The sequence below is a fragment of the Aspergillus mulundensis genome (assembly GCF_003369625.1).
Source record: "Aspergillus mulundensis strain DSM 5745 chromosome Unknown scaffold_7, whole genome shotgun sequence".
Lineage (NCBI taxonomy): Eukaryota > Fungi > Ascomycota > Eurotiomycetes > Eurotiales > Aspergillaceae > Aspergillus > Aspergillus mulundensis.
This window is the reverse complement of record NW_020797895.1, coordinates 610,428-634,004: the sequence shown is the minus strand read 5'-3', so window position 1 is coordinate 634,004 and position 23,577 is coordinate 610,428. Positions and strand designations below refer to the sequence as shown.

General features: G+C 54.2%; 10 protein-coding genes across 10 annotated transcripts; 6 read left to right on the top strand and 4 right to left on the bottom strand.

Moving 5' to 3' along the window:
- Nucleotides 1–218: 218 nt before the first annotated feature.
- Nucleotides 219–1,921, top strand: DSM5745_07104 (uncharacterized protein; the record flags this gene model as incomplete). Its single annotated transcript, XM_026749120.1, has 3 exons — nucleotides 219–342; nucleotides 404–1,793; nucleotides 1,849–1,921. The coding sequence occupies 3 exons, from the start codon at nucleotides 219–221 to the stop codon at nucleotides 1,919–1,921; spliced, it is 1,587 nt and encodes a 528-aa protein (XP_026602210.1).
- Nucleotides 1,922–2,115: 194 nt separating this feature from the next.
- DSM5745_07103 (RraA family protein) lies at nucleotides 2,116–2,879 on the bottom strand (the record flags this gene model as incomplete). The annotated part of the gene is made up of 2 exons (XM_026749119.1): nucleotides 2,116–2,742; nucleotides 2,820–2,879. The coding sequence occupies 2 exons, from the start codon at nucleotides 2,877–2,879 to the stop codon at nucleotides 2,116–2,118; spliced, it is 687 nt and encodes a 228-aa protein (XP_026602209.1).
- A 321-nt stretch (nucleotides 2,880–3,200) lies between these two features.
- DSM5745_07102 (uncharacterized protein) lies at nucleotides 3,201–6,744 on the bottom strand (the record flags this gene model as incomplete). The annotated part of the gene is made up of 6 exons (XM_026749118.1): nucleotides 3,201–5,096; nucleotides 5,151–5,298; nucleotides 5,661–6,108; nucleotides 6,162–6,484; nucleotides 6,547–6,627; nucleotides 6,677–6,744. 6 exons carry the CDS (start codon nucleotides 6,742–6,744, stop codon nucleotides 3,201–3,203), a joined length of 2,964 nt encoding a protein of 987 aa, XP_026602208.1.
- A 292-nt stretch (nucleotides 6,745–7,036) lies between these two features.
- Nucleotides 7,037–8,209, top strand: DSM5745_07101 (putative Mitochondrial DNA replication protein; the record flags this gene model as incomplete). Its single annotated transcript, XM_026749117.1, has 5 exons — nucleotides 7,037–7,154; nucleotides 7,211–7,251; nucleotides 7,311–7,406; nucleotides 7,469–7,942; nucleotides 7,997–8,209. 5 exons carry the CDS (start codon nucleotides 7,037–7,039, stop codon nucleotides 8,207–8,209), a joined length of 942 nt encoding a protein of 313 aa, XP_026602207.1.
- Nucleotides 8,210–9,047: 838 nt separating this feature from the next.
- On the top strand, nucleotides 9,048–11,218 carry DSM5745_07100 (peroxisomal copper amine oxidase; the record flags this gene model as incomplete). Its single annotated transcript, XM_026749116.1, has 3 exons — nucleotides 9,048–9,498; nucleotides 9,553–10,803; nucleotides 10,857–11,218. 3 exons carry the CDS (start codon nucleotides 9,048–9,050, stop codon nucleotides 11,216–11,218), a joined length of 2,064 nt encoding a protein of 687 aa, XP_026602206.1.
- A 1,092-nt stretch (nucleotides 11,219–12,310) lies between these two features.
- On the top strand, nucleotides 12,311–13,499 carry DSM5745_07099 (SGNH/GDSL hydrolase family protein; the record flags this gene model as incomplete). Its single annotated transcript, XM_026749115.1, has 3 exons — nucleotides 12,311–12,508; nucleotides 12,562–13,179; nucleotides 13,272–13,499. 3 exons carry the CDS (start codon nucleotides 12,311–12,313, stop codon nucleotides 13,497–13,499), a joined length of 1,044 nt encoding a protein of 347 aa, XP_026602205.1.
- A 353-nt stretch (nucleotides 13,500–13,852) lies between these two features.
- Nucleotides 13,853–14,616, top strand: DSM5745_07098 (uncharacterized protein; the record flags this gene model as incomplete). Its single annotated transcript, XM_026749114.1, has 2 exons — nucleotides 13,853–14,509; nucleotides 14,563–14,616. The coding sequence occupies 2 exons, from the start codon at nucleotides 13,853–13,855 to the stop codon at nucleotides 14,614–14,616; spliced, it is 711 nt and encodes a 236-aa protein (XP_026602204.1).
- Nucleotides 14,617–17,291: 2,675 nt separating this feature from the next.
- Nucleotides 17,292–18,419, top strand: DSM5745_07097 (pectate lyase family protein; the record flags this gene model as incomplete). The annotated part of the gene is made up of 3 exons (XM_026749113.1): nucleotides 17,292–17,411; nucleotides 17,463–17,775; nucleotides 17,869–18,419. The coding sequence occupies 3 exons, from the start codon at nucleotides 17,292–17,294 to the stop codon at nucleotides 18,417–18,419; spliced, it is 984 nt and encodes a 327-aa protein (XP_026602203.1).
- A 1,227-nt stretch (nucleotides 18,420–19,646) lies between these two features.
- On the bottom strand, nucleotides 19,647–21,216 carry DSM5745_07096 (FAD-dependent monooxygenase; the record flags this gene model as incomplete). Its single annotated transcript, XM_026749112.1, has 2 exons — nucleotides 19,647–19,937; nucleotides 19,990–21,216. The coding sequence occupies 2 exons, from the start codon at nucleotides 21,214–21,216 to the stop codon at nucleotides 19,647–19,649; spliced, it is 1,518 nt and encodes a 505-aa protein (XP_026602202.1).
- Nucleotides 21,217–21,453: 237 nt separating this feature from the next.
- DSM5745_07095 (uncharacterized protein) lies at nucleotides 21,454–21,834 on the bottom strand (the record flags this gene model as incomplete). Its single annotated transcript, XM_026749111.1, has 1 exon — nucleotides 21,454–21,834. One exon carries the CDS (start codon nucleotides 21,832–21,834, stop codon nucleotides 21,454–21,456), a length of 381 nt encoding a protein of 126 aa, XP_026602201.1.
- Nucleotides 21,835–23,577: the final 1,743 nt, after the last annotated feature.

Below are 23,577 nucleotides of genomic sequence, written 5' to 3'. Positions count from 1 at the left end.
AGCATCGGAGCATTCGCCAATCGAGTCAAGTCGATTTGTCACTCGAGTGGCCACTCGATCGGATGCATCCGACCCCGCTGCCGTCAAGGAGAATGGCCGGGGCACTCTGAGAATGCGGAGAGATGACCAGACGATCCGGGGCCGGGACAAGTGTATAAAGGCGTCGGTCCTCTTACGGCTTCTTTAGCATTGATCAAGACTTGAGGACTGACTCCAAGATGGCTAAGCAACAGGCGTCTCTACTCAAGTACATCACTGCCATCAAGCAGTCCCCTCGCGAGATCTACAACCGCCGCCTCTTCTTGTCTGTCATTGCATTTGCTCTCGGTGGCTGTGCGAAGGGTACCTGCCTCCCTCTCCTCCTCTACGATTCAACGCTAATAGATTGGGGTGACATGGACAGGCTGGGATGAGGGCTCTGCGGCTTCAATAACACAGCTTCCATCGTTCGGGCAGACCTACAACCTCGACGACAGCACAATCTCCAACCTCGTCTCGTTCGTGAACCTCGGAGCCGGAATAGGTGCCCTGTTATCCTTCCTCGTCAACGACCGTCTAGGACGTATCTGGAGTCTGCGCCTCTACCAGGCACTGTACATCGCCGGCTCGCTCATCTCGTGCTTCGCATACGGCCATGTTGGCGCCCTCTACGTCGGCCGGATCGTTGCTGGCCTGGGGATCGGCGCTCTAACAGTCGTCGGACCCATGACCATCTCGGAAATCGCCCCCAAGGCAACCCGCGGCCTGATGACGCTTTGGTTTAATGTTTGCATGCTCTCCAGCCAGATGATCGGTGTCTTCACCGTGTACGGCTGCTCGCGTCACGTCTCGGCAGCCAGCCATCTCCAGAACCAGATCCCCTGGTTCGTGCAGACTTTCGTCCCGGCCATCAGCATTGCCCTGTCCTTCTTCGTTGTTGAGTCTCCGCGGTGGCTTCTCCTGCAGAATCGTCAGCAGGAGGCTCTCGAGAACCTTGAGCGTCTCCGCGGCCTACCACTGGCCCACGGCTACGTCGCAGAGGAGTACAGCGGGATGTCAACGCAGGTCGAACAGACCGACAGCAGCTACCTCAGCATCGTCAAAGACACGTTCTTCGTCCGCTCGAACCTCCGCCGGGTTCAGCTCACCATCATCGCGTACATCCTAGCCCAGATGTCCGGCGCCAATTCAATCACCAACTACCTTCCCACAATCTACGGCCTGATCGGCATCACCGGGTCCGGCGTAAAAGTCTACTCAACAGGCCTCTACGCCCTGGCCAAGGTAGTCTGCTGCATCGCAGCCTCCCTCGTCCTCGTCGACGTCATCGGCCGCCGCAAGTCAATGATGATCGGCGTGACCATCCAAGCAATCTGCCACGCCTATCTAGCCGGCTACCTCAAGTCGTATCTGGAATCGCCCAACAGCGTAAGCGAGGGTGCATCCGACGCCGCAATCGCCGCGATCTTCATCCACGCCCTCGGCTGGGCAATCGGGCTCTACAGCCTGCCCTACCTCTTCGGCGCCGAGCTGTGGCCAAACCGCATCCGGTCCTTCGGCGGCGCGCTCTCCCAGTGCTTCCACTGGCTGTTTTACTTCGCGATCACAAAGGCGACGCCGTCGTTGCTGGAGGGGACAGACCAGTGGGGCGCGTTTGTGCTCTTCGCTGCGTTCTGCGCCGTGGCGTTTGTGTATGCGTTTTTCTTCGTGCCGGAGACGAGCGGGCTTAGTTTGGAGGAGATTGATGCGGTCTTTGAGAGACCGATTTATCTTCTTGCGCGGCCGGTGGGGAGGGCTGAGGATGGGGTTGATAAGTAGGTTTTCTTTCTCTTGGGCTAGTACACGGTGGACACGGCTAATGGGATACAGGGGGGACGGGATCGAAGGTCAGAGTGGTAGGGAGCCCAAGACGGACTCTGCATGGGTTGAACGCGTAGCTTAGGTCCATGCGGAATAGCTTGGTAAGTCCTGGATGGCGGATATTGCTTTGGAACATGTACCGGTTGACTAGGGTTGTGATAGAATGATGCTCGAAGGGACGGAAATCGTTCGCTCTCAATATGTTCTCCAGGTTAGAGTTAGAGTACACTGAACACGGTCGAATCCATTATATTCTCAAGCCCCTACTAGCCTTACCTACTTCCGCAACCTCTGAATAGTAGGTCCCATAAGCTCCCCCCTCCCCAACGCCTCAAAAGTACGCGCATCAATCTCCGCCCTCTCCGCACAGAGCCCAACAACGTCCTCCACCAAACGAGGCGGCACAACAACAACCCCATCCTCATCACCCACAAGCACATCCCCCGGATGAACCCATAAATCCTCCCGAAACTGAACCGGCACATCAATCTCCGACGCGCGCGTGAACCCGCCCGATCCCAAGATCGACGTGTCCGCTGAGAATACGGGGAATCCTATATCCCTGTGCTCGGAGATATCCCGAATCCGTCCATCAACAACCACGCCGAGTGCCCCGGTCGCCTTGGCGCGCGTGGACATGAGTCCGCCCCAGCAGGCCGAGTATAAGCCTTTCGGCTGCTGGATGTACATGATTGCGCCGGGGCGGTTTGCGTCGGCGAAGTGGAGGGGGGGTGTTGGGCCGGGGGTATTCGTTTCGATCATTTTAACGGTTACGGCGGGGCCGTGGATGCGTAGGTTGCTGGAGTTGGAGCCGGAGGGTGAGGGTGAGGCTGGGGAGCGCATGCGTAGCCCGTCGAGGAAGCCGCCGTAGGGGTAGCGGAGTTTGACGAGTGCGTCGCCGATCTGGGATGTAAAGATGGTTAGCTTGGTTTGGGGCATTGGGGGAGATAAGGGGGAAGGCTGGGAAGGGGCGGACGGACATCGCAGCTGGAGAACTGCTTGAGGGCTTGGAAGGCCTTCGAGGTGTAGGTTTTTGACATTCTGGTGGTTTGATCGAGTAGGGCTGAGAAGAAAAACAAGATTAGGCAAGCCGAACTGGTGCAGATTCGTGTGGTGTGTGAATATCAGGTCGTGACTTACTGCATGGTTGGATGTTGGCTGCTTGATCGGATGGATCCGAACAGGTGGGCCAGGGACATGGTGCAGATGGACTTAGGCCGGAGTCTGCGACGGTAACCCAAGGGCCGCACTCATCGAGGCTGATTTGGGTCCGAAATTCGTAGGCATGGAACATACTTCTGCTTGCTGTGGGTATGCGTTAAGAATGTTTCAAGGATAATCCCGTCTACTCGGATGGTATTTTACGGAAGGAAGCTCCATGCATCAGTCGAGCCCAGCGCAACGCCTTCAACGAAGAGGTCCTCCCACGGTCCATCGAATCTCACATCCGGGATATGATTGGGTAATTCTCCCACGGGGTCATCTGGCTTCGGCGTCGAGAATGTATGTGTGTGCAAGCCAAACCAAGATTGGAATTCCGTGTCCAAATCGACGCCTGGTGGCTCCGCCTCGTCAAACAGAGTGAGAATAGACTTGCCTAGCCGCTCTATGATCATCGAGCACTTCTCGCCCACCGCACGGCCATTTGATATACCGCGGAAAAGTGTCAGAAAAGTCGAGATGTTTGTCTGCACCACGGGTTTGCTCAGCTCGTGTCGGAGGGGAGGTGACGCCCGTAGGGCATAAAGCATTGTGACGGCGGCCATAAACAGGGAGTTGATAGCAACGAATGTATACTTGATCCGGTTCCGCGCATACAGCGAGCTGTATGAGTTGATTAGGCCGATGGCTGACTCCATGCAGAGCCGAATATCCTCGGATGAGGGCATGGGCACCGCTCGGGATGGGCGATAAAGCGACAGCACAGCATGGTGGAACGCAATCTGAAACCACTCCTGGGATTGGAAGGTGGAGGAGGTGCGGACGTATCTCGGAGCCATGATCAGCCAGTTTTCAAGTTCCGAAAACAGGGAGCTTCTCGTTGCCTCCAGCTCGTTTAGGGCAGAGGGGGTCCGGCCGACGGAATGAAATGATGTGTAGACCCTGGCATTGACCTTTCGAAGCTGAATGATATGGATAAAAGTAGACGTATCTTTGATTTGGGGCAGCAATGGTGCTTCCGGTGCAATGAAAGATTCATCAAGTTGCTCATCTGTTAATGGGGATGGGGGTGGTATGGTGATGTCGTTCTCGTGGATACCCAAAGGCCGGCCCATGTTGATGGCCATGCTGCAGCTCATTACATACGCGCACCAAAACACACGCTTGAACATCTCTGACCGTAGAAGACTCTGGCCGGCTAAGCATTCCTTGCGATGAAGGTCAATACCCAGGGCTAACTGAAGCGCGAGGCCAGTAATGTACCACATATTGACCGACTGCGGTTCATTGTGGCCATACATGCAGAGCAGTAAAAGACACTGCACACACTCAAAATCATCTACCTGTATGACGACGTGCATATCTTGTATAGCACGGTTGAAAAACACTCGATGCAGCTGATTGTTCTCTTGCCGAGTCGGAGACCTCTCTGTCGTTGCAATAGCGCAGACCACGTTCACTAAGAAGTTCGAGATCGGACTGCTTACTGAATTGGCGAGGAAAGGTTTGAGGTGGCCACTGACAAAGCTAGGTTGGTGTAGGACAGGTAAGTACGGCCACCGCCGCTCAAAGAATACGTCCACTAGGTTCTCATAAGCCGCGTTGTCAAAGCCAGAGGGAAGCGCGTTGCTGTGACAGGCGGGTACATCAGTATTGAGTACATCGTCGCCCCATAAATCCCAGGCACTACTCAAAGCACTCCGATATGCCTCTCCAAATTTTGACTGTGGTGTAAACGTCGGCCGCAAAATCCGGCCGGTGTACGACCGGTCGAAGTTCAGGACAAGGGGGTCGCTGGGTGGCGGTAGACCATGCCCAGCTCCAGATATGTGATGGCGATCGGGCGCGGGAGAAGCGCCGGGACAAGGTATATGTTCTACCGCAGCATCGAACCGGTCATGCTCAAGGGGCTTTTGTGATCTCAATTGCTCAACCACCTGCAGTAGCGCATCATACTCCTTCTGAAGGGACTGCAGTTGAATCCGTAGTATTTCACAGTCGCAGTCGGAGTGCGCCTGCACCACAAGTCTACTCGAAGGAACGCATGGCGCTCCGACAGCTTCACAAGTGCCACATGTTGGGGTCTTCCCGTCACACTGAAGATAGTGGTTAGAAGACCAGTTCAGTATGTCGTACGTATTGAGCCGTACCTTTTGCTTTCGGCGTCTGCACCTTTCACAGGCAGCAACACTACGACTCAGGCCTGGGCGATGTCGGCGCACTGCAGGAGAGGATGGATCTGCAGTCGCCCTCTTCATGTCACTAGGAAAGGCGCGGAGAGAGCTCTTATAGGTTCCACTGCATCAAGGGGGATAGCCGAGTCACTGTCACGTCGCCATGTGCCTAGCTATTGATCAATATCAATGAAACGAGCCATGACGAGGATAAGAAGGTATGGGAGGCAAGTGGAGAGATGAGGACTCAGGAGGTTGTGCAAATCCGGGGAAGTTGGGGAGGAAAGAGTCTTGGCTTGGCTCCGGCTCGGCAAATGGAAACCGCCGTTGGTGGCGATGACTAATCCTAATACCTTAGGCACCAATCCCCCCCATACAGTGTCCCCAGCCTCTTCAACTTCTATTTTTGCTACACTGCGTGAACCATGTCTTTCGTTATCTATCTTTGAGTCCAACATGGATTGTCTACATAGCAACATAGGTTACCGAAACAGCCTAGCAGGGTTGTCCCTTACAATTTTCCCCCACACCTCGCCTCCAACCCATTGCCTCACATTTCTTAACAAGGCCTGGTTATCAATGACTCGGAACGACTCTTTGCGAGCCAAGTCATGACTCTTCACCCTAGCCTTACCCTCTCCAGTATGCGGCCAGTCGCTTCCCCAAATACACCGCTCCGGTATCTCCTTCGCAAAAGCTTCGATGATAGGTCGGGTATCATCGAAATGAGACGCTGTTCGATTGGACGCTCGATACAAACCTGAGATCTTGACAATCACCTTGGCCCCCTTCGCGAGTGTGATGAGAGACGAGAATCCCGGCTGTGAAAGCGGGTGCTCTGCCAGATGGCACTGGAGCTTCGATGCACCCTGCATTCCTCCAAGGTGGTCGGCGATGATAGGTACGGGGAGCGTGGATATACAATCAAACAGCGCTGCAGAAGCCATTCAGCAAGTTGTGTAAAGGCAAAAATGGTCGGTATCTTACCATCCCATGCGTGCCCGGGGACAAACAACTGAATCATCCACCCCGGTAAATGACGGATCCGCGCTGCTGCTTTCTGCAAGGTAATTTGCGAGTGGGATATGTCCATCTCTTTTCCATCAGCCTGGAAGTTCAGCCGGATTCCTCGTACGCCAAGGTCGTGCATCTGCTTCAGGTCATGATCGGTTATCGTCTCCAGGTCTATAACCGCGATGCCGTACGCTGCCGTTCGTTGAGCGCGCAGGTCTTGGAGGCTTTTCATCAACACCGTGCAGTCGGTCTTGTAGGGTGATGGCTGGACAAGGACAATCCCACTCCCTTGTCGCCTTGAGAGATGCTTTTGTTAAACCGAATCAACCTCGCCAGTGGCGCATCCTCCGGTGTGTACGCGCGACCTGGGGCGTACGGCCCTATCGTTGGATCAAATACGTGGACGTGTGTATCGAAGGATCCGCATGGTAAGAGGGACCTATAGCGAATTAGGTATGGAGGAGCTAAAGTCTCTGAACTTGGCTTACTCTTCCTCGTTGCTCCCAGATTTTGTGATATGGGCCTCCAGTTTCATGAGTCGCGTACTTGCGGCCATTTCAAAATACCCTCGTGTTGGTCGTTGGGTAATCTTGAACGCTCGAGATACGGATGATAAAACCATGCTAAGCTTCGATGCCGCTTGGGATCGCCTTGGCTATGAACTCATAGATTCCGAGCATTGTTGTGTGCCGTGGGGAATCTCCATCGGATGCTGCCGATAAACTACGGGGCTGATGCGGATGCATCCGACGACGCCCCCCGGGCCGCGGTCGAATTCCGAACATAACAATCGCTAAAATGACTTCCCGATTTTGCAACTGGATCAGAAGCTCGACAGAGCAAGGAAAATGGCGATGCAGAGCATACAATCACAACCGCTGCCCCCTGGGCCTAGCAATCACGAGGAGAGGAGGCCGATCCCATACCGCAATATAGCCGTTGGCGCGGTAATGAATGTCTTTCAAGGTATGTCAATCCCTTTCCATAGCCTATTTTTATCCTAGATGCTGATTAGTCTCCAGTAACGACATTGGGTCAACCTATGGAAGTGCTCAAGACACATGTATGCGTCCATACATCCTGCTCAAATTTGCCGCTAGGCCCAACTAATGGCCTACAAAGCTAGCCGCAAATAGGCACGACTCGCTAAAGGACGCGGTACAAAAGACTTGGGCGCGCGGGCGATGGACAGCCTTCTACCAAGGCCTGATACCATGGGTACGCCAGCGGCAACCGCTTTACCGGGCCACGTCCGAAATTGCTAATCACCTTAGGCATAGGCATGGCTTGAAGCCTGCACAAAAGGAGCCATCCTTGTCCTCACCTCAAGTGAGATTGAGTACCACGTTCGCACCAAGATACCCAATGCGTCACCAACGCTGGGTGGAGTGCTGGGTGGTATTGGCGGAGGATTTGCACAAGCTTATCTCACCATGGGCATGACGACGTGCATGAAGACAGTCGAAGTCACGCGGTCGAAAGTGTCTGGGCAAGGAATCAAACCCCCGGGTCCAGTTGAGGTATTCTTTCAGATCCTTAAGGAGAAGGGGATCCGCGGAGTCAATAAAGGCGTAAACGCCGTTGCATTAAGGCAAGTAACGGGGTGGTCATCCCGAATCGGCATCTCGAGGTTCGCGGAGGAGAGTATTCGATCTGTGACAGGCAAGGGGAAGGATGACAGACTGCGCTTTGGTGAGAAGATCCTAGCTTCTACTATTGGTGGCGCATTGAGCTGTTGGAACCAGCCATTCGAGGTCAGTTTAAAAAGCATGAGCAACAAGTTGACACGCAAACTAACTTCCAAGTAGGTTTTGCGAGTGGAGATGCAGTCTATGAAGAGCGACCCGACGCGTCCCGAGAAACCGACCATCGTCTCTACATTCAAGCACATCCTCAAGACTTCTGGGTTCAAGGGGCTCTTCCGTGGAGTGATTCCGCGGATCGGTGTCGCCAGCTGGGCAACGGTCTGCATGGTGGGATTCGGCGACACTGTCAAGGCGTTGGTTGCGCCAAAAAGATGAGAGATGGGCAATTTGGGGGCCAGGATGAACTGCATGTCGCAGCGCAACATTCCCTACAGTATACCATGATCTAGGGCAAGAGTCTAGGCAATGAAGAGGACAAGGCGAATGAGTGCCCTGCTTCCACCCTAGATCGTACTTTGATCTCAGTTGCAGGACCTCTTATTATTCCTTTTCACTGGCCCTGCGGCAACCAGATCAACCTCGTCAGCTTTCGTAAACGGTATCCTGCCTGCAGGCTGCGTGGAGAACCCACCAAGGCAGGTGTCCAAGACGCCCGGGCGGCGATTCGTTTCGTATAGTGTCTGGGTCGGGGCTGTAGTCTTGGGCAGGACTGATGGTCTCGAATGTGGAGAAACTCATCTTGGCCGCATATCGGTTGCTCGGATACTCCGGTGACAGCAGCTAAGCCGCAATCGAACCATTGCCCATCAGACGATCCGCAGTGTGATTAAGCGAAACTCGTAAGCGATCCGGGGGATGTCTCCAACTGCAAGCTGGACTGGACTGAAGAACGCGATGGACTGCCGCGTTTGGAGAGCGACTACGAGAATCGGCGCTAGTCCCGATCGGGAGAAGGAATCCGGGCTCTTATCTTATCGCTCGGATTCACTGCGTCTTATCGGTTGTCTCGATCCTGCGCTCTCACAAAGATGCGATGCTGCAGAGGAGGGTTTATAAACCTCTTGACCCCTCTCCGGAGTTCTCGTTTCTTCCAAGTCCATCAAGTTCTATCCCTCTTTAACTCTCTTCGAAGTTGAGGTGTCGGCCGTTGTCGACTTCTTGCCATCTAGCTCCTCTTATCACCCCGCATCCGCCCCGATATACATCAGACACAATGGTCCTCGACAGACTAAAGCAATTGACCCTGCAGGTCAGCGCTTCTTCACCTCCTCCTCACCCCTTCGACCCTCTCTCAACCACCGAGATCGACACGGCTGTTGCGCTCATCCGCAAGGAGCATGGCAATGTCAACTTCAATGCCGTCACACTCTACGAGCCACGCAAGGAGCAGATGTTGGCATGGTTGGCAAACCCTGAGTCTCCCCGTCCTACTCGTGCTGCCGATATTGTTGCTATTGCTCCAGGCGGCAAGATCTACGATGGTGTCGTCGACCTTGATGCGAAGAAGATTGTTGAGTGGAAGCACACCCCCGGCGTGCAGCCGCTGATCACCATGGAGGATTTGCAAGAGGTCGAGTTCGTTGTGCGCAAGGACCCCAAGGTCATCGAGCAGTGTGGAATTCTTGGTATTCCCCCGCAGGATATGGACAAGGTTTACTGTGACCGTAAGTCAACCAAACCTACCTTCTTGGCTTATTTCCATAACTAACCGCTTGAAGCATGGACTATCGGATACGACGAGCGCTTTGGCACGGACGTTCGTCTGCAGCAAGCTCTGATGTACTACCGGCCCCACGTTGACGACTCGCAATACACATTCCCGCTGGACTTCTGCCCGATTTACAACGCCGAGACGAAGCAGATCATTCACATTGATGTCCCACCTGTACGGCGACCTCTGAGCAAGGCTGCGCCCAACAACTACCACGTCGCCTCAGTCGAGCAAGAAGGTGGCTACAGGACAGACCTGAAGCCAATTCACATCACCCAGCCCGAAGGTGTCTCTTTCAACATCGATGGACGTAGCATCAAGTGGCAAAATTGGAGCATCCACGTCGGCTTCAACTACCGCGAAGGTATCGTCCTGAACAACATCACCTACAACGACAAGGGCAACATCCGTGACGTCTTCTACCGACTCTCCCTCGCCGAGATGGTTGTCCCATACGGCAACCCCGAGCACCCCCACCAGCGCAAGCACGCCTTTGACCTGGGCGAGTACGGCGCCGGCTACATGACCAACTCCCTCTCCCTCGGCTGCGACTGCAAGGGCGCAATCCACTACATGGACGCGGCCTTCGTCAACCGCGCCGGCGCCAGCACAATCGTCAAGAACGCCATCTGCATCCACGAAGAAGACGCCGGCATCCTCTTCAAGCACACCGACTTCCGCGACGAGTCCACCATCGTTACCCGAGGCCGCAAGCTCATCATCTCCCAGATCTTCACCGCCGCCAACTACGAGTACTGCGTCTACTGGATCTTCCACCAGGACGGCACCGTCCAGCTCGACATCAAGCTGACCGGCATCCTAAACACCTACTCCATGAACCCCGGCGAGGACACCCACGGCTGGGGAACCGAAGTCTACCCCGGCGTCAACGCCCACAACCACCAGCACCTCTTCTGCCTCCGCGTTGACGCAAACGTCGACGGTCCAAACAACACCGTCTTCCAGGTCGACGCCGTCCGCGGAGCCGGCGAGGTCGGCAGCGCAGAGAACAAATACGGCAACGCCTTCTACGCAAAGAAGACCAAGTTCAGCACCCCCACAGAGGCAATGTCCGACTACAACGGCGCCACCAGCCGCACCTGGGAAATCCAAAACACAAACAAGATCAACCCCTACAGCAAGAAGCCCGTCTCCTACAAGCTCGTCAGCCGCGAAGTCCCTCCCCTCCTACCCAAAGAGGGCGGTCTCGTCTGGAAGCGCGCCGGTTTCGCTAGACACGCCGTGCACGTTACAAAATGTAAGCCACCTCCCCCAACCCCCTACAAACAAGTCCAGGCTAACAAACCCAAGACTCGGACGACCAAGTCCACCCCGCCGGCCGCCACGTCCCACAGACCTCAGGCGAGCCCTCGCAGGGTCTCCCCATGTGGATCGAAGAAGCAGGCCCCAACTGCTCGATCGACAACACCGACGTCGTCCTCTGGCACACCTTCGGCCTCACGCACTTCCCCACGCCGGAGGATTACCCCGTCATGCCGGCGGAGCCCATGACTGTGCTTCTCCGCCCGCGCAACTTCTTTACCCGCAACCCGGTCCTCGATGTCCCGCCGAGCTTTGCGCGCACGCCGTCGCAGGTTGCGGCGGCGTCTGGGGCTTGTGGGTGTACCGGGAGTAAGAAGAGCTCGCCGGATGGGTCGAGTGTTTATGTTTAGTGGGGATGGCCGGTAGTTTATGACTTTTCTGGGGTGTTTGGCTGTTGTTATTCTTCTTGTATATAGGTGCTTTGGGTTTTCTTTAAACTTGATTCCATTCCTCTCCCTCTCCCTCCGATGCCATTATAGATGATGAAGCAAGACGATTGCGGGGGGCGTTATGTGAGATTTTGACCAGGGCCTTGGGATTCAGCCTGCTAAGACCTCCCACCATACAAAGCCCCAGAGCCTCCATGACTGCCGGAATTCGGCGACTCGGCAAGATCCTCGAATCTACTCCGGTGACTTCAACCTGGAGAAGACAGAGGCACATGCTGATCAAGCGGGATGTAGCAGATTCTGGTGACGCTATAAATCCTCTGGGAACGTTGTATGCTGTGCCCCTACGGCGGAGCCTTAGGGCATGGGTAGAAGCTCACGCTGGGCTCGCTGTTGTAGCGCACAGCATAACGGGCGTGCATATACGTCTGGACTGCGGAGTAAGGCTGCAGACAGGCGTTCTGCGTGCGTTGAAGGGGCGGCAAAAGTCTGTCTGCTTTGAGTATCATCGCCCTCATGCATATACGCTTACCTTCACGGTAGCTGGGTTTGGGGATGAGGGTGATCCCGGGTAGGCAAATATCCTATCCATCCCATAAAAACGTACACTTCGTGCCTACCTGCTTTACCGACCAGTAGACAAGGGTCCTGTATTTGAGATACTCTAAATCGTGAGATTGGATGATCGTGCGGAAGGAGTGTGACGATCCTGATCCTGATCTTGCAGGCCTACCTTATTGAGTTCAGCGAGTCCTGCATCATAGTCAGCATACCTGCTGGAGAAAATAGCACAGTGCTGGGCTATTATCAGGCCCTCACACCACACCTGGCGATGTCTCCTGTACAGCAGCAAGCACATGAGGCCGGGGGAATGTAGGCACAGTCGCAGCTGCCGCCGCATGTGCCTGCCCTGTGATAAAGTTACACCGCACGGGATCGACGACCGGCGATCAAGGCGATCGTGCGGTGAAGAAAAGCATAAATGCAGCGGACCGTCTCCTGAAGAATGATCTCTTTTGCGCCTCTGAGCTGCAGAGTCTCGGTTGTTCCATCATGATCATGTTGCCAGTGTTCCTTCTATTTCTGAGCGCAATTGCAGCGCTCGCGCATCGAGGGCGAGACTCCCACTGGGGCCCAGAGAAATGGAAGACGTTGATCACGTTCGGCAACAGCTATACTGACGACAGCCGGTTACGGTACTTTGCGGCTCACCACGGGAATCCGCCGCCGGTGGGGTGGGAGGAACCGGATGTAAGGCCCATCAACGCGGACTCGGCACTTGATGGCATACTAACGCTCTGCAGAGCAATGACACATTTAGTGGCGGGTATAACTGGGGCCATTTTGCATCGGAGATAGCGAACGTGACGCGGTTCAACTATGCTGTCTCAGGAGCGCCGTGTTCGAACAAGATAACTCCACGGACGTACAGACCGATCAATGCTCCGTATCCGTCTGTCCTCGAGTACGAGATTCCCGCTTACCTCGCCGATACCAAGTACGTCGATCCAGATGGGAATAAGCTCATGGACATCAACGCGAACGAAACGGTTTATGCCATATGGATCGGAACGAATGACGTGGGAAATGATGCCTTCCTCACGGACTCGCAGGTCAATGGGACCACTATCCCGGATTATGTCGAGTGCGTTTATAAAGCATTGGATGGCATGTACGCGGATGGGGCCCGGTACTTTGTGATCATGAATCTTGTACCTTTGCAGCTGGCACCGCTGTATGCGACGCCTGAGAATGGCGGGCAGGACTCAGCAAATGGGGCCAATGTTACGGAGAAGAGCTATCGCCTGTGGGAGACTGTGGTCACGGTCAATGATGTGTTCCGGTATAAGACGCCGTATGAAGCGGTCATAGCACGGAGATATCCGGGGGCGCAGCTGGCCGTAATGGACATGTATGGCTTGGTATGTGTCCCTTTCGCACCTGCTTGCCTTCCCAGCGTTCTACTCCACTTCACATAGCATTGGTCTGTTTCAGGTGTATACTGACTGTTTAGGTCTGGGAGGTCTACCATAATCCGAACCAGTACTTTGACCCTCCGGCCAATGTGACGGGATATGTGAAGCATTGTAATAAGACGACAGGGCACTGCGAACGTCTGCCAAACGAGCATTCTTTTCTCTGGTTCGACGAACTGCATCCTTCCGAGCGTACTGATCAGATTGTGGGTCAAGAGTTCGTCAACGTTGTAGCGGGGAACAGTAGCTTCGCAAATTACTGGTAACCGAGGTCATACCAGTTCCAGACATGTAAATAGCTCATGTTCGGAGATGAAGAAACGGGTCATCCCGCAGCAGCAGTCATAATAACCTGGAGATTTGACCAGTTTGAGTAGGAGTCTCTTCGCGACCGTTTTGGGGGCGAAGAGCCAGCGATCCAATCACGAAGCTGCCCGAACCAACACAACAGACCGAGTATAAGGCAGACTGCGAGGCAGACCATGGCCGGGAATTCGGTACTACTTCGCCATCTTCAATGAAACCCTAAGCACCAGGGGTCATGGTCAAACGAAGCAGATAAGTAATAACTCACCCCCAATTCTACTGTGCAGCCAACGTCGAGCTCGATAAATCATGTATGGCTTTCTCACAGCTACCTCCAGCGAGACCACAGTGGCCGATTGCGATTCGATCCGAGACTATAGCCACAGAAGAGCCGGAGACGATAATCACAGTCCGCAATAGGCCCGAGCCATGGCACTCACTCGACTACGTCGTTAGTCATCACACCGGAGAAGTTCTCTTCACGGTTCATGGACACCCATGGGGTCTCTCACAACGCCGAGACTTTCGCGACGCATCAGGGCTCCCGCTGTTCGAGCTGAAATGTCGTTGGTATGACTCGTCTGTGCTGGAGGTGACGCTGCCCGGCGCCACAGCACTCAGCAAACCTCTACTTACAGCGAAGTGTCGTGTGGCTGTTCAGGCACCCAGGGCCGTGCTACGTTTCTGTAATGCTTCCCGGCCGACAGATGGGAGGCCCGAAAGGCGCCATCTCAAGTACTCATCGTCGCATACAAGAACGGAGTCGTCCAATGTCGGTGCTGAGACCACTATGGAAATCCTTGCGTTAGATGTGGATAATCTTACTCAGGTCGCTGTTGTTGAGGACCAGAGAGTTGCGTTCATCGATCGAATCAAAGATCCTGGCGTGTTAGCGCAAGGCCAAAAGCCACCATTTCGATTTCGGCCAATGTGGACAGTCAGGGTTGCAAAGGGAGTGGACTTGGCCCTGGTGGGTAGATCATTCATAGTTGAGCGTCCGATCCGAAAGTTGACTGTTTTCAGATTGCTGTTGCGGTGGTGATCGTTGGACAGCAAGTCGCTGGTTCATCGTTGTAGATCTGTGGCCCTCAAGCCCATATTATGTCCAGATCGCTCGTTATGTGGCCATCCAATTCCGACCTGCCTCTGGCAGTGCAGAATTCTTCCGTCCATAGCGCGCCCGGTTCGAAATATAGTACTGTCGCAGATCTGACCCACGGCGCGGCCATTGTCGAGAACTCTGACCTCAGAATGAAGGATCATTTATGTTTTGCCCTCTTACCTTTGCTCCTGGTTCTCATAGGCGATGTCTGCATTGCCAAATGCACCATGTGAGCCACCATCTCCGGTAATAATAGAGTCGCCCTCAGGACCAAAATGCCGTAGTCCGTCAAGCAGAGACAAGAAAGGGAGGCCGTAGGGCTGACGGGCGGAGATTAGATGTGAACTAGCGTCCTCTGTGCCCCATCGTACAGTCTGCCCTACGCGATGGAGGTTGTCCGACAAAAGGCTGTAATGTGCTGCATTCGCAATAGAAACATGGCTGGAAAACGATCCAGACTTCGATTCGGACGCCAGACCATACGAACAGTGGAAATTGAACCATCTTGGTGGCTGGAAATCGTAAATGTAGCTGTGCTGTTCCGGCTGGTCGGCAAAGTCCTGAGTTAGCCAATATGTCCCAAACTCGAGGCTAGAACTGACTTTGATTCACTCTCCACTCTCCTGACGGTTAGGCAACAGAATTCCTCACACAGGCCAAGTTCTTATTGAAGCTTGTCCCTCTCGGCCGCCTGCCTTTGGTTCTTTTCAAAACTTGCCAAGGCCTTTCTGTCGGAGAAACGAGAATGCGGGCTGTACCCTGAGTGTCGCTGGTCCCTGGCCTTGCGCACACCTGGGCGCTTGCTGGAAATCAGCCAAAGTGGTTTTATCGTTGATTGGTATGTCTTGCGAGTATTGACTCTTCATCATCTATTCCGTCATATGTCTGCGCATAGACTGATTGATAAAAAGGCATCAGCAGAGAATAGAAGGGATGGAAGTTGCCATGAGGATGGTTGATGAGGAAGAGAAGAGAGGCTGCCAAGCGAGGCTGCCGTTTGCTCCTTCAGCCGTCTTCCCTTGCCTCACCAGGGCCACCATCAACTTAATCAACACAGCATCGCACTCGATCGAGCACTCGCGGTACGATATACGATAATTAATGAGGCTACACCTCTCTATTCGGAACGAGCAAGACCCAATGCCCAGAAGATTGGTCAGCAGTACATCAATAACCTCGCCATCCCAGGGGCACTTCTCGGCTCATCCACCGGCTCCCAGCTATCCATATACCGGCACCTCAGATATTAATCGACTCTCGGCTGCCACGGTCAAGAACTCGAGAACACAGATGGACCATGATCTCCTTGGATTCTTCCTCCCTGAGCAGAAGCAGGCACTTTACAGTGGGGACACTGAGGCTTGGCAGCAGGGTGAAGAATGAACCGGTCGAGACCTGAGACGACCGCGACTCCATAGTTGCTCTTGGCTCTGGCAACCGTCAGCCTCCTGGAGCCACAAACGGTCGCACGCGGCAGTTCACTTGCTTGCAACCGTGGCGAGTGCGACCACCTACAGAGCCGACATACGAGATACAATGCGACGCGGTGACGCCATTCTAGGTGCAAGAACAACGACGACTGATACCATTACATCAATCCGCCATTGGAGCAATATCTAAATTAGAAGGGGTAGAGTGAAGCTGTGGGTTGCCGCCGGGCTCGATATCCATGCCCAAAGTGTGGACTGGCCTCCTGAACTGGATACTCTCTGACTCCTGAGACTTGCAGTCTCCAGTGTGACTGAGTCGCAGGTGAGACAATATCACACCATGATTCTGACATCTTCCAAGAGTGCTGACCGCAAAAATCACAAATGCAGCCCCTATTATCCATCAGCTCCGCAGGGTCCTATCCGGACAAACCGACTAGTCCCATGAATCAGGCACGCAGGCGACGAGAAATAGATTAAATCCCAACTATTTTCAGGCGAGGGTCGCATCATTTCTGGCGCAAACAAGCCTGGCTTTGCGGGTTGTTCTTCGCTGTCAACCCTGTGATGCAGTCCTCTCAGAATGCTATAAGGCTGAGGACGATCAACTCCCCGTGCTTTGTTGCAAGATCAGGGACGATCGCGGAAGCTTCCATCCCATGCAAAACGAACACCGAAGCTTTCCCGAACAGCCATCGATGGCGCAATGCCCAGCCCGGCCGTTCCTGACGGCGTGTGGAATCTCCGCTTCACCCTGGTGGCTTGGCAGGGCCTCCTGAAACAAACTACCATCCTTTGTGGAAGTTCTCCGGTCTCACGTTAATCGCTTTCACAGCGAGAACCCAAGGTCCTCCACACTCGTCACCTCGATTCCTGGTCTTGCGCTGTTCAGGCATTCTTGGCGTTGGAGCGACCAAGCGGCAAAGCAGAGGAACCACTATCTACCTGCGACGCAATGCCGAATCTGTCAAAGTCCTAGCTTCGCTACGGGACTGTCACTGGATTCTCTGTCCAAATTCAGGAGGCAGAGGGGTTGATCGTTTCAGTCCTTCCACCTATGGTGCTTTTCCTAGGGGAGCCAAGCAGCTGGAGAGGACTATATAAGGAACCGTTCGCACGTCGATTGTTTCCTTCCTCAACAGCGAGCCTGTCAATCATTTTGCATACACTCTCTTTCTTGTGCTTTTTCAACTTCTTACCTTCTTTTCACTCTTTTCGCGATGTACAACCTCAAGTTCCTCATCGCCGCCGTCAGCTGTCTCGGGCAGGCCCTTGCAGCTCCCACTCCCACCACCAACTCCATCAACCGCAGCTTCAACAAGCGTGCTTCCCTTGAGGACGTATGTCAATCCCCCAGATCGCTACATGCATAACATTCTGACCATGCCCAGTCTGCCTTCGGCTATGCTAGCTTGAACGGCGGTACTACCGGCGGTGCCGGCGGTGCCACCACCACCGTCTCCTCCTACGCCGAATTCACCGCCGCTGTCGAGGGTGACGACCCCAAGATCGTCATTGTCAGCGGTCCCATCGAGAAGACCGCCGACCAGGTCGACGTCGGTTCCAACACCTCCATCATCGGAAAGGACGCCACCGCCGTCCTGACCGGCTTCGGTCTCCGCCTCAAGAGGGTCGAGAACGTCATCATCCGTAACCTGGGTATTTCCAAGGTTCTCGCCGACAGCGGTGATGCCATCGGTGCTGGTACGTATTATGCAAAAACACAGCCGTTTCGGACCTGGGAATAGCCTCATCTGGGACCACCAAGCAGCGAAACACAAGCTAACCACTGAACAGAGTACTCCAACAACATCTGGATCGACCACGTCGACGTCTCCAGCGACCGCGACCACGACAAGGACTACTACGACGGTCTCCTCGACTTCAAGCGCGGCTCCGACTACATCACCGTCTCCAACACCTTCATCCACGACCACTGGAAGGCCTCTCTCGTCGGCCACAGCAACAGCAACGAGGATGAGGACAAGGGCCACCTGCACGTCACCTACGCCAACAACTACTGGTTCAACATCAACTCCCGCGGCCCCTCCGTCCGCTTCGGTACCGCCCACATCTACAACAACTACTTCCTGAGCGTCAGCGACGGCATCAACACCCGCATTGGCGCCCAGGTCCTCGTCGAGGGCAACACCTGGGTTGATGGCAAGAAGGCCCTCTACTCCACCGATGAGGGCTACGCCGTCGAGCGCAACAACGACTTCGGTGGCGCCAAGAACGAGGCTGAGGAGGGTACCCTGACTTCCGTTGACTACGACTACGACCTCATTGAGGCCTCCGCTGTTGAGGGCGCCGTTGTTGGAACTGCTGGGCAGACTCTTGTTTTCTAAACTTTACACCCTTTAACTTGACCGGCTCGCTCGACCCGCTCCCTGAACCTTTCTTTGCAGTCGAGATGGTGCAGAAGCGCTTAGCCTAGATAGACTAGACTATCGCTCAATCAAGATCTGTACTATTATTATACTATTACTATCAGCATCACTAATAGACTAATAGTAGGCCATGGCTATAGAATAGGAATACAGCCGGCAATTGCGTTAAGCTTTTAAGGTTTCGGCTTAGGGCTTCCCACAGCGCCGGACTGCGGTTCTACCCTCCTACCCGCCCCCGCATGTACCAAACTCTCTCATCCCTATCTGTTCCTACCCTAACGCTGGGAGCTTTAGCGCTACTACGCGGGCTCAGAGCATAGGTATCGGTACCCCCTCTACCTTTGCGAGAGCCTTTTGCGTTAGCTCCCAATCCACTCTGCAGAACTACAGCTCGTCTGGACGACAAATGGTGGCCGCGTCTAGGGATGGCCAACCGGCGCCGCTATGCACAAGCTCATTCTGTTCGGCTGGTTTTACTTCTAACGTGAGCGGGTTAGTCCTCGTTGATGTTTGAGGGTGGAGTGGTTGGGCCGCGGGCGATCTTGACGCTGGAAGTCGGATGCGGGTTAAGGGTGGTCCCTGGGGGATGTATTGGACGTCTTTTGGATGGCTTCCTGGGCGTACGCTTCACCGTGGAGATAGGGGTGGTTAAGTAGGTAAGTAGGTAAGTGGGAGCCATAAGTTCTTCCGTCGACATCTGCTACCGGTATGTATACCTACGTCGGTTTTCGGTGGTTAGCCCAACTGAGTCATGGAAATAGGCCCCCTGGGAGGGCATACTTGGTCCTACCTGGGTATCATATGATGCAACTTGAACAGCAGGAAAGTGTGCGTGGCAATCAAGCCAGTGGTATGATACTATCTAGTGGTATTCTCGTGTGCTGTATAACCAGTATAACGCGAGCGAGCAAATTCAAGAATGTCAAATGCAGGCAATAATATCAAACGCAGACAACAAACAAAGATCTCAAGTACAAGCAACCGAAACCGAAATCCGCTCCATCCGTGCAATGCAAATGCAATGATGATTGCAAACATCCGTCCAATACAGCCCAGTCCAGTTCAGTCCAGTCCTTCTAAAACGTACAAAAAGCAAGCAGCCCCAACTATACCCTTGACCTTGACCAGACCCAAACAAACCCAAAAGTTAAGCAATGCCAAGCTACATATATGTAGAGTTTCAAATCAAGACTCATAAGCGTCAAACCTCCATGCCGCGTTTCTCGCAGCCCGGTTCTTCCAGAGTACGTACGGCATGGTCCACTCCTTCCACCGCCCCTCGAGGAAGCCCATGTCGCGATGGGTCTCCCACATCCGGCCGGCGGCGGAAAAGGCCTCCTCGACTGGTCCGCGGCGGAGGGCCTCGTACTTGGTAAATATTGTGGAGAGGGGCTCGTCGCGGTTGTGGGCTAGGGTGCGGCAGAACATAATGGAGTCGTCGAGGGCGTAGGCGGCGGATTCGTCGCGAGGGGGCATCTAAAGGAGGCATGTTAGTGCATTTCGTAGTCTGTCTTGGAGGAAAACTTACTGCGTGCGCTGCATCTCCTAGGAGGATGACTCGTCCTTTCCACCATCTGCCTCCTGGGCGGACCTGGTATACGGGGTAGAGCATCCAATTCGTCTTTAGGTTCGCAACATCTCGAATCCAGGGGATTCCAGATCCTGCAAAACGAGAGTGGATTTCCTTTTGGAGAGCAGTGTGTATAGCAACGCGGTGGCGGGGATCGGATATGTGGTGTCCGTCCAGACGATAACCCGGGAGGAGGGTCTCCTTGATCTGGACAATGGCTGCGAGGAAGAGGGTGGCGTGGTTGCGGTCGCAGTAGCTTCCTAGAAGGTCACCATGACGGGAAAGAGCGAGGCCGGATGTGGCGAAGGGAGGGGTGTGCATTGTGGGTGGTGTCTGAGTCTGGCCGGCAGAGGATAGGGTATCTGAGGAGGTCAAGGAGTTTGTGCTAACGCTTCGAGTCGTCCTGCTGCTCTTTGTGGAGTTGTGTGTGCTTCCGCTGGCGCTGGTGCTGCTGCTAGGACGGCTTAAACTGGTTCGGTTTGAGGCGGGAGGAGGTGGAGGGGGGGTATCGATGGTGGTTTGAATAAATGCGAGTCCAGTGTATTCGGATGGTCGGCCGGGTTCGACGTAGTGTGTGCGAAGGGCAGAGTGGACGCCATCGCAGCCAAGAACAAGGTCACCGGCTGCAGAGGTCTGGTCTTCGAAGTGTAGGATTGTCTGATCGTTCAGTTCCGAGACTCCCTTGACCTTCTTGCCGTACACGATCTTGATGTTGGGCTGGCGTTCGAGGACAGCCAGCATGGCCAGAGAGAGGACAATTCGCATGACTCGCCGTCCCTTGTAGCCATTCACTCCGTTTCCGTGGCCATCTGTAAAGTCGATTGAGCCGAGCGATCGCCCGGAACGGCTGGAGAAGAGTTCGATCGCATCGACATCGGCACCCCCATCGGGACCCTGGCGATCTAGTTCCTGGAGAACGCCGAGTCGGTCCAAGTGCCGCTGAGCCACGGGAGTGAGATTGATGGCACCACCAGAAGTCGACAAAATGTCGTGCCTCTCATAAAGGATTACTTGGAAGTTGGGTTCGTGGGGGCCGAGTTCCTTTGCCAGAGCCAGAGCGCTGGCGACGCCGGCAATGCCAGCGCCCACGATCAGGACCTTGCGCTGCCGGGGCGAAGGATCGGGCACGGACAGAGGCATGGTGTAGCCGGTCCAGGGCTCGCTATCGTTCTTGGGGAGATGCATGGTTATTTACCAACATACTGGGAACTCCTGAAGACTTTTTCGCCAGGATCATAATAGCGTGCAGAAATAAATTGCGATGAAAAGAGCTAGAGCTAGCGTCGGCTGCGGTGGAGAATTCTCGGTGTCAACGACTAGCGGCCGCCAACGTTTCCCAAAAGTTCGCCTTCGCCGTTTCAAAAAGACACATCACACGTCAACTTCATATACATCATGAATATCAATTTGCCCAAACTCAAACTATAGCAGCGTCTCCTGGTGCGAAATCACCCGCCACTCGCCGTCCGAGCCCTGGCCCCAAGTCGTCGACCCCGTGGCGTGGTAGTCGGGCTGCCCTTCCCTGCTCGCGTGGATCCGATAGGTGATGGTGCCCGCCATCAGATCGATCACAATCACCCGCACGTCCTGCAGGTCGTATTCGTCGAACTTGTGGAATCCTTTCGTAAACGTCTCGCTTAGGTTGTCCACGGTCGTGATGTCTTTCTTGGGGAAGAGGAGCACGGCCTTTTCGTGGCACAGCCGTTGCAATTCATCCGTGGGCGAGGCACTCGTTAGTGCGCTCCAGAGGGTGCGTTCCTGGACGATCATGTCGTTCTCGATGCGCTCGTAGATGGCTGGCATGTCGCTGGTTTGGCTTGAATGAACTCGCTGACTGCTGAGGAATAGAGGATGTCAGGATGTCAGGTAGCGATAGTGTTTGGTCTTGATCTGGTTCTTGATCTTGCGCCCGCTGTCATGCCCGGTCGTGATATTTAAGCAGCAGCGCCAATGACATCACAAACGCCGCTGATCAACAACCAACGATTCTGCCAGCCAGTCTGACGTCTTCCATGCTATAATTATCGTCGGAGAATTGGTCCGCATGGTTGAACCCAATAAAATGGATTATTCCATAGGCAGCTTACCCTCTCTGCGTCTGTCGGTGCCGGTGATCTCATCGCCAAGCACGTGTCGCATCGCATCCATGGTCTGCATACGGGGTACATACGGAACATATCCACCGCTGATGTATGAAACCAGTATCTAATCACTTGCATTGCAGCACGAGTACTTTGCGGGGAATTAATTGCCGGAGACTACAAAATCAAAACCTCTACGATCTATACATCTCGGCCGAAGTTTGTCCCTAAGCCGACGACACACGATGGTGCTAATCGCATTCCAGTTGTGACACGAGACAAGTGATCTGTCTAAGAAGTAGAGTATCATCGCCGGATCGCTAGCCCAGCAAGGCTCTCGGCCGTTGTGCGGAGGATGTCACCGCGGTCGAGGATGCATCCCGTTGGTTTGGCGTCCAAGATGGCTTGCTTCTAAACGGCGAAGCCAAACTCTAACTAACAAGCGACGTGACCAGTCCTTGATACCTCGCTCTAGCAGAGGCCAGAAGCCTTGTCAGTTGTACTTGTCACTTCCAGCCCTGGCGGTAATTGCTGAGTATCCGCGTTGGCGCTCGAAGATACGTTTCAAGATTCTTTATCTGTTAACGCTCAAGCCTCGAGGCGTCTTTTGCGGTTCCCAAATTTGAGTCAAATCCTTCGGACGAGTATATCCAGCAACGCTTTTTGATCTATCAAAAGGTTCAATTTACTCTTTGTCTGGAATCAAACCTTGATCCTTGAAGATTGTCTAAGCGTCGAAGCGATCCTGTCGTCCTGGACCTGGCCCGGAAGGCATCCCTGCTCCTCGCTGCTCTGCATTTCCGGATTCTCGACGACAGTCGGCTCTTGAATCTGCATCTGCATACTCCGTACTTTGATTTAGTTTCATACCTCGCTTTCCTCCATCGAAAGAATCGTATTGCTTATTGAGTCCGCGTCGGAAACTGAGTACTCGGGAGGCTGAAATATATATCTCGCCGCCAAGAGCAGCAACCCTACTTCGCAGCCACATACAGTCTTAACGATCCAAGCTTCTACGCGCCACGTTCTTTAGTACTGCTTACATACGTGTTTTTTATCTGCTTTGCCAGTCAGGGGGGATATAATGCTCAACCTTGGAAACCACGGAATCCTCAAGTCGGCAGATGATATGAGTGGAGCCGTGCAACCGTCACCATATTCGGATCCCTCCCAGGCAAATCTTAGATTCCAAGGAAGCAAACTAGTTGCATCTCTCAATCAATATCACAAAGTCAAAAACCGTATACATTTACTGTAGCTTCTCCTGTCAATCTTGAGAAGATGCTTGGTACTGCTGCTCCTGTCTCCTTTTCCTGCGGGATACGGGACGTGATGGGCCCGCCAGCGGGCCGGCGTTTACGCACCGGCGGCCGCCGTCATCTCGATTTTATCCGTGGATCGCGTGATGCTCCGCTTTGGGTAGATGCCCCGATCTCGTGGAGCTGGCTTCTATCTTTGCGACTGT